General features: G+C 33.3%; 1 protein-coding gene and 1 pseudogene across 1 annotated transcript; both read left to right on the forward strand.

Moving 5' to 3' along the window:
* Positions 1-1,064: 1,064 nt before the first annotated feature.
* On the forward strand, positions 1,065-6,744 carry LOC112998197 (uncharacterized; annotated as a pseudogene).
* A 4,965-nt stretch (positions 6,745-11,709) lies between these two features.
* Positions 11,710-13,799, forward strand: LOC100775427 (uncharacterized). The gene is made up of 4 exons (NM_001254971.3): positions 11,710-12,073; positions 12,163-12,420; positions 12,520-12,723; positions 13,268-13,799. Exons 1-4 carry the CDS (start codon positions 11,795-11,797, stop codon positions 13,379-13,381), a joined length of 855 nt encoding a protein of 284 aa, NP_001241900.2. The 5' UTR covers positions 11,710-11,794; the 3' UTR covers positions 13,382-13,799.
* The last annotated feature ends 412 nt before the right edge of the window (positions 13,800-14,211 follow it).

Below are 14,211 nucleotides of genomic sequence, written 5' to 3' on the forward strand. Positions count from 1 at the left end.
ACCCCATGACTTGTAGCAGAGTATCTGAACAGTCCACCACCACCACCCCCGTGAATTTAGTATTTCGTGGATGTGGGTGAAAAAAAAAATGAAATTTCTAGGAAGGTGATTCTAGTACATATTTTACACCGTGTTTAACATTAATAAAATATGCAGTTTGTAGTGACATGGAATTTACAGCTTGTAGGAATTATATAGACTAATTTTTAGGAATTCCATTGATACTTAAATAAAAAGACAGCAGGAGGTAGTTCTTTCTCTCATCTGTAAATAAATTTCTGGCAAACAAGAGTTACAACAGTTATGGTAATTCAATGTGATTCAATGACAACCAGAATGCAATTCATGGAATAATGAATCGCAAAGGAATTTCGGGTATGTCTATTTCACTGCAAGATGTCCATTATTAATTATTCCTATTTAAGTCATTTTTTACTTAAAATATCCTTCTTTTTTTTCCTTTGTTAATTAAATTGTTAACAAAGATATGTTAAATGCAAAATTCTTGAATAAGAACGATAATAGGGACGTAAAATGACAATAGATAGTTTCTGGAAATCCTTATGAAAATGCAATGAGACAATAAGTTGAGGTCATGGGACCTGAAGGGGCGGGGGGCACTCTTTTCTCTGTTTGTGAATTGTGCTTGCCCCGTTTCCATTGGGTTCGGTACCACCTACGTTTGGTTCCTATCATGGTCAAAGACAATTGAAGGATTGGGACAATGATGCTGAAGTGGTGTCAAATTAACAAAGGTAGTAAGTGATCACAAATAATTTGTTAATGTTCTTTAGCTACTGAAGTCACTAATCACCATTTGGACACTTGTGCCTTTTGATTTGATACGTAGTACAAACAGTTTAATAACAAAACAGGGGAGTCACGGGCGTAAACTATATGGAGGGAAAAAAACATTTCACCAATCACATTTCAATGTTCACTATACAAGTAAGGGTCATTTATAACACAGTAATTGGGAAGGTGTTCCTGTGACTTCACATGTGTCTACTTCAATAACAATTAAACTCATTGCAACTGCCCTGTCACCATCATTTTCTTAAATAATGGACTCTGAAGGTTTCAAAAAGCATGCCGTGTATAATCTTAATTCCAACCTTAAAAGTGATAGATTATTGTCCATCATGAATGTAGGCCACGATTTTTAATAGGGAAAAGTTCATAACCCCAACTGTTCAAATAACAAATATTATATTTTTCAGTAGGGAAAAACATATATAAAATCCAAATCCCGAAGCCTTCTTTTTTTAATCTGAGTCACGAGGTTACATAGTTATTTTAGCACAACACACAGATTTGAAGTTATTAATTTATGTGAAGACTGAAGATATGATATATTTTATTCGTGAGTATGCTTGTAAGTTTTGTAAAGGGACAAAACTTTCACATGAGACTTCAGCTTTTCTGAGATGAACCCAGTCCAAGACTATGAGCAAATGTTTTAAATAAACAAAACGAGGACACTTGCTCAGGTAATTAATGCCATATGAACACACTAATATCTTTGATTGGATTGCTTAAATTCTCATTCTCAAGACGCATTTCAATGAGTCGACAGAAGATTACATGCAGATGCAGCGTACTATCTGACAAGAATGTGGGAATGGTTTCGCACAAGGATTTCTGGAACTACTAGTTGGGCCTGATTGTATATCTTTTCAGGATCACTGGACTTAGGGACCAATTGTTTCTCCATCTAAGGAATTTTGCAACTTGCAAGAAAAGAAGTATGTGTTGGAGCTATAATATGGGAGAATATTTAAGAATGAAACTTTAAAATGTATACTTGATAATTACAAGTAGGGACTGATTAGATAACTTGCAAAATGGTTAATTAAACATTATTTTATATAGTTATCGATTCCAACATGCAAAATGAAAAGTACCGTTGCCCTGCTTTTCTCACTTTTCTCTTTTACTTTTCTTTTTAGCTCAGGTTGTCTTGCTCTTTCTTTCAGTGGTTATGATGCATTTGTTTCTTTTTGGTGTTTCCTCAGCACTACCCGTTGATGGGGCAGTAAACTACGACACGTGTGACCACATTAAGTAGTATTTAAGATCACGTTAAGTATTTCCGATCAAACCATATGCCAAAAATATATTTTGTCTAAAATTAGACCTCGTGATTTCTTGGAGGCATAGTTCAAAAACTCAGTCCCACCCGACCGGTTAGACTGATTTAACTAGGATTCAGTGACATAATCGGGTCGATTTGATTATTGGACTGATCGTGCATCTGATCCGTGATGACTCGATCGGTTTGGAAGGAATCTGACGACCCGAATTGATATTTAAAATGTGTTTCGCGTAAAAAAAATTAAAAAATGCTTCAAAAAAATTCAAGACTTGTGTAATTGTATAATTAAATTATTATTTTTGAACTTATGTTATCAACTTTAATATTTTAATTGTTATTTTGGATTTTAGAGTATGAATGAATTTTTCTTAATCAACTAATGTTAGGTATGTACTTATATATAATAGATACATATATAATTTTAAATTTTTTAATATATATCGAGTCAAATCAGACCAATTACTGATCCACCGGTTAAATCATTGACCTATTACTTTAACAAGATTACTGATCACAACAGATTTCATAACTAGATTTCATAACTTTGCTTGGAGGTGTGTCTTTTGCCTTCTTGATTATCATCTAATTTTAACCTATCTTTTGTTGAGCTGGAAATGATTTCAGCCATTGAAATTCATTTATTATAAAGAAATATTGAAGGCGAATATAGTTTTAGGCTTCAGATTATAAACTCCCGAGAATCGCTAAGTGTCTAGGGTTCAATATAATATAATAATAGCTCACGAGATACAACGTCTAGTTTTCTTATTATTTTTGCACCAAACTGATGGCATTGTCCGATAATCATAAATCACCCTAGCATTAATTTATTTATTTAGAGTAAACTAATAGGAATAGATCTTCTCAATTTATAAAAAATCGCAAAATTTCAATTTAAATAAATAATAATTGTTGGATTAAAATTAATTGTTAGGATGAATTTTAACTTTCACATATTTTTAACTCACATTAAAAGTATCATTTTATCACTATTTTACATATTTTTAACTCACATTAAAAGTATCACTTCATCATTTTAGGAGTATGATGTTTGTTGGATTAAAATTAATGGTTATAATGAATTTTAACAAAATTCATTGTTTTATTTTCATTATTTTACTTCACATATTTTTATAAATTGAGGAGATCTATCTTCTTTAAGGACCTTCATTTCCTAACCTTCTTCCTTATTTTCGTACTTTCCTCCTTTGTCTTTGGCATCTTCCCCATCATCCCCCGAAACAAGAGTTACCCCTCTCTTTCCTCCTTCACCTATGACCCCACCACCACCTCCTGCATCCTAAACCTTCCTAATTCCTCCTCCTCCTCCGTCTCCACGTGACTCTCACTCGTTGACACAACATCATTTGTTTCTCCAAAATTGGTGAAGGGTCTCATATGGACTCTCGTCATCACCTTCATTCTCAGCGTCCCCTTGTGCTAGGCTCTGCTTCTCTTACTCAAGCATTACACCAAACAAATTGTCTACATTGTTATTCCACTCTTTATCGCCATCCCCGTTTTCCTCAATGTGTATTGGTTTGTGGCCTGCACCCTTGGCGCGTCTTGCAGCAACGTGTTCCCCCTCGCATACCGGGTTCTGGTTTTGGTGTTCTTGTTTTTGGTGATTGGGATCATTTGTGTGGATCTTGGTGGTGAATTGGCATCGCATGGAGCTCACGGTGAGCATAATTGGGGTCACTTCCCATGCACTTTTGAGGACATGGCTTTGTTCGGGGTGCGGCCTTGTTTGTCTGTTGGGTTAGTAATGTATTTTGTTCCAATCGTGGTTTTCATGGTGTTTGCGAGGTTTAATGGGAAGATTATTGCGAAGAATTTGAAGAGTGGATATGATTGTGAATGGAAGGAGGATTCTTGGGTTCCAGCTTATTATGCTTTGGCTGTTCTCACCATGTTATGGTCTGGGGCCAGTGGCGGAGCCAGAAAAATTATAAAGTCTGGGCAAAAATTTAAAGATAGCAAATTCACATTGTATATAATATGTAAATAGTAATCAATCAAAATAAAAGAGACTCGTCATTTTGTCAACAAAAATATAGTTTAAAATAAAAGAGATAAACATAATCTTACAATAGCGGGTTAAATAAAATTACGAGGCAAGTGTCCTTTCCGAGACTTCTTTGCGGTAAATGTTCGAATAATATCAATATCATCAAGTGACTTGAATATCTCCCGCTCGGTGTAACATACCATCAAGTCATTGAACCACACATCGTTGATCTTATTGCGCAATTTAGACTTGATAATCTTCATTGCTGAAAAAGCTCTTTCAACGGATGTTGTCGACACCGGCAATATCAAAGCTAGCTCAATAAGTTTATAAACCAATGGAAATACCAAATGTTTCTCAGTTTGAACCATCTTCATAGCCAAACTTTGAACATCTTCACAAGTGGAAAAAGAAACATTTCTTCTCACTTGAAGCACATAAGTTTCAAGTTGATCCCTAATTGTTCCTCGGTCATCATCAGAAAAGTCTGCATGATAAATATCAGCAAGACGAGCAAGCTTATCAACATCAAACTTGGAGAAAGAGTTCTTGGGGTCAAGACATGAGAAGCAATCAAGTATAATGTTACTTCCTTCACTAAAGCGGTGATCCATCTCCACACATATTTTATCAATAGCAACATAAAAAATCTCTGCACGGTAATGATGAAGATTAGTGATAGTCCTCCCTTCTGCTCTTGAACGACCCCGAACTGGTATTTCGTCATCCATATTTGGTGCCAGAATACTTTTAGCAACACAAAATCCTTGGACATCGGCAAAAAAATTATTCCAGCCACTCTCTCATTGTGCCCAACCGAGCTTTGACAACATCAACTAATTCCATGGCATTCACAATATTAAGATCTTTTCTTTGCAATATATTTGAAAGCTCGTTTGTTTCCTATGACCTGGATCACGCACAATCTCATTTGGGTTAAACTCATTAACCACATTAGGTGGCGGTTCTAATTCGGCTTCTTGTTGTACAACATTCACATTCTCAATACTTGCTCTATCAACCAAAAATCTCCTCATCTCTGAAATTAAATGATCTTAAGTTAATACTCAATTAACAATTAAAATCATAAGAATCAAAATTTAAATAAGAATAGTTTTTCAAAATAAAAGTAATCTCTTATGATTTATAAAGAGTAGGAACAAGCATTATATTATATTCAATTAAACACCATTATAGAAACTAATAAAATTAGATAACCAAAAGAAACCTTTATTGTAGATAATTTATCTATCAATAAACAAATTTACAAGTGGTATGATTCCACTGTAAAAGATCTTTTTACTGCTATTATAAATAATACTATATGCTTATAATATTACTAGATACACACTTTAGTTTGACTTATCAATAAAACTTTTATAACCAATGAATCTTGCTGTGTAGTAGCTTAATCTGACACTTAGCAGCACACAAAATGACAAAATATATTATAAAGTAAATATTTTTTATAATGAAATTTATTGAAGTTATCAGTATGATACAATATTATAATTTCACCATATGAGATTTTAGATAAACTTGAAAAATATGGGACCCATTTTCACAATGTTAGTACTTCTATATAACATAAAATATTTAACCTTTCAAAGACAAACCCAAATTTTTCTTCTTCTCTGTGTCTGCTACTACTAGGCGGTGCAAATAAACCCAAATTTTTCTTCTTCTTCCTCTCTGCTACCTTTGTGTTAATTGTTTCAATTTAAAACCACAATCAGTTGAAATTAAACAATTACTAACCGAAAAAAAAGGCGAAGGCGGTAGTCGGAAAAGAACCAGTAGGTGTCGATGGCGGAAGCTTTAAGGTTTCTACAGTGTTGCTGCGGTGACGAAGCTTTACTTCTTTTGTTTCTGTTACCTATATTTTTGCCCTTTTAATTTTTAACTCTTACAATTGTTTTGCCCTTTCAATTTCTTTAATATTTTTCTTTTAATTTTCTCCATTTTTATGTTTGTGTAAAATTATTTCATAATTTATATATAAGTATTTATTTATTATAAATTATAAATTTTAGTTATATAAAATAAACATTCACTAAAATACTAGTAATTGATAAATGTACAACTTAGATTTATAGAACAACATCACATGATATTTGCTTTAAGCTCATAGTAAATTTGTGAAAAAGCTGACCAATAATAATGAATTCATGTGATTGGTGTTTCTATAGTTGTTATTACCCTATTGCATGAATTATCGTAATTATTGTTTACAAAGGGTAAATAAATGAGAAGGAAAATTCTACCAAGAAAAAAAAAAAAAAAAAGAGTGAAGGATAAGAATACACAGTCCACAAGAAGGGTTATGCCAGCTAGTTCAACTAACTATTTAACATCAAGATACTTTTTGTTGAATCTGCGTGCTAAACATGATAGTTGCCCGTTTAATTCATTAATAAAGAAAAATAATAGTACAGCACCAAAAAAAAAAAGAAAAATATTAGTAACATAAAATTAGAAGGGTTATGCCAGAGCCTGGGCAATTGCCCAGGGTAGCCGGGCCTTGAAACCGCCTATGTCTGGGGCAATTATGGTTGAAGCTCAAGTTTATGTCATTAGTGGGACTATTGCTAATTGGTATTTCTCCAAGGAACATCAAACTCTTAGAGTGTTAGAGTGATGCTTTTAATGTGAGTTAAAAAATATATGAAATAAAATTGTAAAAGTAAAACAATGAGTTTTGTTAAAATTCATCATAACCATTCATTTTAATCCAATGATTATTATTTGTTTAAATTGAGACTCTGCAATTTTTTATAAATTGAGGAAACTCATTCCCATAAACTAATGCATCCTTACATATGATGAAGTCCATTTTATTTATAGGCTTAATTAAGTTTTTCATATCTAAAATATAGGTTATTTTTAAATTACTACCTAACATTCATTTCTTTTTTCATCCAAGTACTTGAAAAAAATTTCAGTTTCATTTTACTATTTGTCGTTAATCGTCTTCCGTTAAGTGATGATGTGGTAGACGAAATGCCACATAATCACGCCTTGTCATGGATACTTCATTGTCATATTATCACCTTAAATGACATGGCAATGACGTGTTGGTAACAAGACATGGTGACGTGATACTCTGTCTGTCACGTCATAACTTAACGGAAGGCAACTAGGCAGGTATTAAAATGAAATTGAAATTTTTTTCAGGTGCTTAGTTGGGAAAAATGTATTTTTAGGTAGTAATCTAAAAACCGTCTATTTTTCAAGTATAAAAAACTTATTTAAATCATATATAATTGGTGTTTTGCTATTTATGATCAATGTACATATGTAGCATGTTATGTCTTCCTTCACTCTTCTTTCTTCACTATTCTTTGAATTTTCTTTTAACTTTGTCCAGATATTAAATGTATACATCTTAATTCTTTAATTTCCCCTTTATTAGTATCTTATTAATCTAGTTCAATTGATTAAACATGATAAATTGATAGGTGAATTATTGTAAATTTCAAATAGTATTTTTTTATTCCTACCAATAAAAAGTATCTTATTGATTTAATGTATATTCTTATTTTGAATGAGAAATTATCTTAAAAAAATAAATAGGATAAAGCAAATTAAATATATGTTCATCAAGTTATTTTAATTAGTTTAATTTTTTTGACAAATTTACAAATATTTGATCAAATAAAAGTGTCTGAGAAACATTTTTTTCTTATTGACTTATAAGATTTGATTTTAAACATAACTTAAATTTATAATTATCATTTTTATTTTTATTTTTAATAAAATAATAGAATTTATCATTTTATCTTAAATTAAATTATTTATTTTGATAAAACTTCTCCTTTATCATTTGTTAACTAAAAAATTGTTTTTCTAATTAGTTTAATTAAGTTTATCATACATGGAAAATAGAACGTTCCCGATTACTACCCAAAAATTTATTTTTTGTTTAATAAATACGTCAAAAAATTTTGTTTCATTTTACTACATGTCGTTAGTCGCCTTACGTTAAGTGATGATATGACAAATAAAGTGTCACATCAGTATACCTTGTCATTGACATATCATTGAAGGTGGTGATGTAACATCCCATTTTTAGTAAATAAATTAAAAGATTTTTTTAGTTTAAAAAATATAGTTTTAAAAAATGGTGAGGTTTTTATAATCAAATAAATAAAAATAAATAACTGTATTAAAATAATGGTTTGAAGGAAAAAAAAAATTTGATTTATTATTTGATAGGAAATAAAATAGAGTTACTTTTTATAAAATAATAAAAATAAATAGAGTAAATAATAGGTTGTGAGTACCTAGCTATAAATAGAGATATGTTAGGCCATGTTGAGACTGACGATAGACTCTACGTCTCCTCTTCCTTTTCATTTCATTTTCTCTTTTCCCCTTCCAAAACCCTCTATTTTTTCCGCATACACTCAAGTCTATCTTAGTAAAACAAAAATCTCAGACTCGTTAACCGTTGGATCATCATGATATTTCCTCACCAGGTTCACAACTCATTTCTTATCATTCTCACCGTTGGAAATTGGAAAAAAATGTCAAAGTTAAGAGAAATATTCTTCGCATCGTAGTTTTCTCTTTTCCCGCAGAGACTCAACCTGTTCGATAAAACTACCACCATTGACTCATTAACCATTGGATCATCATTATATTTAGACACCTGAGTTGTAATTCAATTATGCACAACTTCACTGTTGGGATTGTCGAAATAATATTCATGGAGAAAGAAAAGTGAATCGTACAAAGATAGTACAAAATGAAGGTTTTAATCTCTTCTCATTCTTCTAACGCTTGGAAATCCTATCAGAGCAAATCAGAGAAAACACTTGAGGAATCTCAAGAAATTGCTAGAGATGCCGCTATCGTTGTCAGAATACACACGTGAGCCCGCTTAACATATGTAGGGATCCCTAGAGGATTAAAATAGAGTTTATTTTGGGATGTTTATTGAATTATAATTTTTCCTTTACGATTATAAATACAATATTATTGCGTTTGACAAACCAATTGATGTTATGATGCGAATTGGTTGATTAACTTTAGTGCTCTTGATGTTTTTCATATTTTTTACCTATGATTTTGACTCATTGATTTTAATATGATTGTGGAAAATTGTTTGAGGGGTTTTACTTCCCATGTTGTGAGAAACATTTTTTATAAAAATTGTTATATTGAGATTATGAAATGATGATTCAAATTGTGAGTAAGTGACAAATTGATCCTGTGATGAATGGTGAGATACATGTGTATTGAGATGTTAAAGGTTTTTTAGTTAAAAAAATGGTGAGATACATGTGTATTGAGATGTTGCATATATTAAGTTGTGAGCTATGAACTGTGCAATCACACAATTGTAAGACCCTTTAAGGGCGACGAGTTTTTGCGTGACGAATATTGTGATAGGATCCATTGTGGGAACCCGATGAGTTGAATAACTTTGAGGCGCAACGAGTAAAAATGATTTTGAAAATAATCAAGTAATTGTGTGTATTGCATAGTTCATAGGTAAAATGTATATGATTCATGAGGTGTGATAACATGTTACTTTGAGATTATACCATTGTGATTGAGATCGAATGTATGTGATAAATTGAGTATGTATTGACTTGTAATATATATGTGCATTGATACGTTGTGTGCATTGAGTTATGAGCTATGAATCGTACAATCACATGACTATAAGACCCTTTAAGGATAACAAGTTAATGCGCGACGAGTATTATAATGGAAATCACTGTGGAGTCATCTGTTTTGTACAATTCATAGATAGAGTCTGCGTGCTAAAATATTTTATAGAAGCGTAGGCATTGGGGGTAAATACACCCGGTTTGAGTGCTCCTTTAAGCCTGTGCCGATCCCACATGGTTGGAACATTCTCGCAAAATAGCGTGACCCTGATTGGTCTCCCTATGATTTTACCTAGTGAGAGTGACCTGACTTACTAGTGTGTGATTTGTCTTGTCATGAACTCCTAGGCGCCCGACGAGGTTTTTCACTAACATGGTACTGCATTGCATATAATAGGATTGAGTCTCAGTGTATTTGTTGCATAACCCTTGTGTATTGATCGATATTGATTGATTTAGTAATATTGTGTTTTGATTCTTGAGTACTTGAATGTTGCGAAAATGAATGAGACATGTTGTGTTGTGATGTGATGTTATGCGACAAAGTGGTAGAATGATGTGATCTATGTTTAAGTAAGTTGTATCTCAGTTATATGATGTGTATATCTATGTTGTCATGTTTCTCTTTATTAGCTAGGAATGTGATAACTCACTTCCCGTGTGCTATTTGTATTTGGATCCTGTGATGATTTCGAATCTTGTGTTCGTGGGAGCAAATGGTTAGGTGAATGACTATGAAGAACCTCATGCTAGAGGATGCGAAACACAATGTTCTGATAGGATATGACATTGGGGTATAAGTTTTTATATTAATTGTATGAAGTTTTGGACGACCTTGTTTTGAGCTGAGATGACTTATTATTTATTTGGACAAGTTTTATTATGATGTTAGAAAAGCGAATGTGAGTCTCTTACCCTTTTGAAAGACTTTTATTTAAATGTGTTTTAAAAACTTTTAATTAATTATCATTTCTTATTCCTTTTATTATTAGTACATATATGTGAGGAGTAGAGGACATAATAAATGACATGAGAATGAGTCCGTGACAAACCGTGATGACGTAGTACTACGTTTGCTATATCATAACTTAATGGAAGACAACTAATGACAGATAATAAAATGAAATTGAATTTTTTTTCCAAGTACTTAGGTGAAAATAAAATGAATAATTTAAAAACAATTTATATTCTAGGTATGAAAAACTTAATTAATCCTTATTTGTATTTAATTTTAAACTATCATTTTATTTACGGCATGTCTTCAAGAATAGAAAAAAAAAATACTAGTACAAAATATCTAACACCGTTGGTTAATGAAAACGAGTAACATAAACATAAATAAAACAATAATGATAATGAGTAGTTTGCCTTTTATCACTATGGTTATGTTTTGGTCTTCAATTTTTCATTAAAATAGTCTTTTTCCAGCAATTAAAAAGAGAATTGGGTCTGAAGTTAGAACTTGGAAGAAGGCCGCTAGAGAACAACAAAACGTGCATTATTACTATTGGCACCTGCCACATTGTCAATAACACCTCAATTATATTAATTTTTTTTTTCACAATACCTCTGGCTTTTGACACACGAAAACTTGTTTCAATTGTGTTGTGTCGAAGGGTGTTAAACATAAGGAGATATTTTACTAAAAAAAATCAAATAAAGTGAGGGTGCCAATAGTAATACCCCAACAAAACCCATCGATGATTTAGTTACAAAGGCTCAATGTGAAAGGGGAAAGGCTGTTACTTTCTGCACCTTGAAGTTGTTTCCTGCACTCTATATGGAATGTTTTTACCTTTTAGATTGTTCATAATGGAAGACACAAAGGGGTACATTTCAGAATGTAATTTTGCATTATTACATTCTGGATTGACCATTCTGGAAGCCGTAAAGGAGGTGCAGGAAGCAATAGCCTAGAGGAAATGGAGCAAAATCCAACTAAAAACTGGGCCTTTAACATTCCGAGTTTGAAAGCGTGGGAATCTGGAAAGCAGAAGACAGAAGAAGAAAAGACCGTCAAAAGTCGAACGGAGACACTACTCTTTCTTTCACCCTAACACAACACCGGCAATGCAGACGCTACTTCTGCCGGCAACACGCGCCGGCAGCTTCACGGCAGTTCCTCTGTCAGCCTCCGCCGTCGCCTCCCCTCCACTCCCTCAACCATTTCTCAGCCCGAATTCCTTCCCCTCACTCCTTCTCAATCGGGCTCGTTCATCTTCCTCTTTTAGTTCCTCCATCGCTCGTCAACCATGGAAGAAGCTTCCCTTCACCGCAAGCGCTTCTTCGCAAGTGTCTCCGGCATTCACTCCCTCCAACGACGAATCAGATAAGGCCAAACTCGAGCAGGTACTGTTGTGTGCTCTTGGATTATTCGATTGCGAATTCGAATCGCATGCATTTCTAGGGTTCCAATGTGTGGTATTGTTGTGGTGCAGGTGGCGAAGAGATTGGAGAAGACGGCGAGATACTTCAAACGTTTGGGTAACTTAGGGTTTTGGGGTCAGCTAGTGTGCACCGTCGTGGCTGCCGTCATACTCTCATTCTCCGTCGTGGTCACCGGAAAAGTGACATCGCCGGCCACATTTTATGCCACGGCGGGTGGAATAGTTGCTGCCTTCATTTCAGTGTTTTGGTCCTTTGGCTATATTCGTCTCTCTGAGAAGCTTCGAAAAACTTCAAATGACCCTACCAAGGTGTGTGTGAATTATTGAATTTGCTTAGGGAGATGATGTGAAATCATTTAGTGTTTTTTTATGAGGTGGCATAGTTTTTGCTTTTACTTGTGTTTTCAGGCTCCTCCTCGTGCTGATGTAGTGAAAGGCTTGAAAAATGGTATAATGTTGAACCTGTTGGGGATGGGTGCTGCTATTCTTGGGATGCAAGCCACGGTTGGATTGTTAGTTGCTAAGGCTCTCACTTCCTCGGCAAACCCGTATTATCAGGGAATTTCTCCCGGTAGCACCCCAGTGCTCGCATTGGATGTATTTTTGGTGCAGGTATGTCTTCAATATAAAGTTGTATTTTTTCCACCTGAACAACAATTCTATCTGTTTGGGACAAGTTTTGACTACTGTTATTTTGTGGAGCTTAACATTACAATAGGATTGAAAACAGAAACAATTGAACTCTCATAATAGCTATATGTAAAAATTTACCCCCTTGGATTTTCAATCAATAATTATAAATTATAACTCCTCTACACTTTCACCTCTGAAATGCACCCCTTACTTTAGAGGTGTCAAATTTGAAATAATGTAAATGACTTCTGGAAATAGGAAGGCTTTGATGTTGTTTAGTATATTTTTTTCCCATCAAGTTGATCTGTTTAGTATCGCATAATGAAAATAGTAGTACTTTCTAATACACTTTCTGTAATGTTGCCTTGTTTATTGTTCTCAAGATTTTTCTAGTACACCTGCATTTTTGCAATCATTGATCCTAGTGAAAATATTTCCATTTAAAATGAGAACAAAAATCAAAATAATGTTTGACTGCTTGGTGCCACTCATCAAGAAATGACTTATTGTCTTTGTTGTACAGGCTTCAGCGAACACTATTCTTTCTCATTTCCTTGGGCTTGTTTTCTCACTGGAGTTGCTGCGATCAGTCACATTACCACCTTCAGATGCAACTCCATTTCCCAAATTTGCGTAATATGTGCCTCGAGACTAGATAATGAAATCACACACCCAAAAATTGTCCCTCGTCTCTTGTGGTTATTTGCTTAATTAATTGTGTTCAGCTTTTTGATACAGCGTTTTGAGGCCCTCTTCCTAGGCAATTGACCTCATCGTGTATTTCCAATTTTAAAAGATCCTGTGCAATATTGCTAATAAGCATGATAACTCCTCCGCAAATGAAGATCCTTGGACATTGGAGTTTTCACTTACTTTCATAGCTTGTCTACGGTTAGTGTCAATCAGAGAAATTTCAAATAATTGTATATTAGACCTGTCATGCAATCTGCGGGTTTTTGTTTCTTTTCAAAATACTTGCCAACTTGTTTGACAGTATGATGTGGAGTCCTTGTCTGAGGAAACAGAATTTTTTTTGTTAGAATTGTATTTTGGCCATGATTTTGTATTTGCGTCAGAATCTCGTACAGTATTGGTTTTGGTTCATGCGCAGGATTCACATAATAGTGGGTTTTGTGTGCAGGAATTTGATCGATACTTGCAAGTCAGGACTAAGAATTAAGAAGCCTTAAGGACACATAATAGTTAGTAAAAACTATCTTCAATCATGTCAATCTGTCCACACAGGCGGTAATTTCAATGTTAAAGAGTCATTTTTTTGTTACTTTTTTAAGAGTCATTTTAAATGCATGATTATAAATTTTCTTCAAAGAAATATTTTTTTCATCACTCATACTAAGCCGTTGCTATTATACAAAAGTATATTTTATTATTTTTCTTTACTTTTTAACATGGAGGTATCTATTGAATAATAAATTAATAAAATTTTATTTAAAAAGAAAATTTGTA

Source organism: Glycine max, chromosome 10 (genome assembly GCF_000004515.6).
Source record: "Glycine max cultivar Williams 82 chromosome 10, Glycine_max_v4.0, whole genome shotgun sequence".
NCBI classification, from domain to species: domain Eukaryota; kingdom Viridiplantae; phylum Streptophyta; class Magnoliopsida; order Fabales; family Fabaceae; genus Glycine; species Glycine max.

Excerpts from the sequence above, each read along its gene's own strand:
- LOC100775427 (NM_001254971.3), top strand. The coding sequence starts at position 11,795 with ATGCAGACGCTACTTCTGCCGGCAACACGCGCCGGCAGCTTCACGGCA. Across the intron at positions 12,074-12,162 it reads ATAAGGCCAAACTCGAGCAG|GTGGCGAAGAGATTGGAGAA; the intron begins GTACTGTTGTGT and ends GTTGTGGTGCAG. Across the intron at positions 12,421-12,519 it reads CTTCAAATGACCCTACCAAG|GCTCCTCCTCGTGCTGATGT; the intron begins GTGTGTGTGAAT and ends TTGTGTTTTCAG.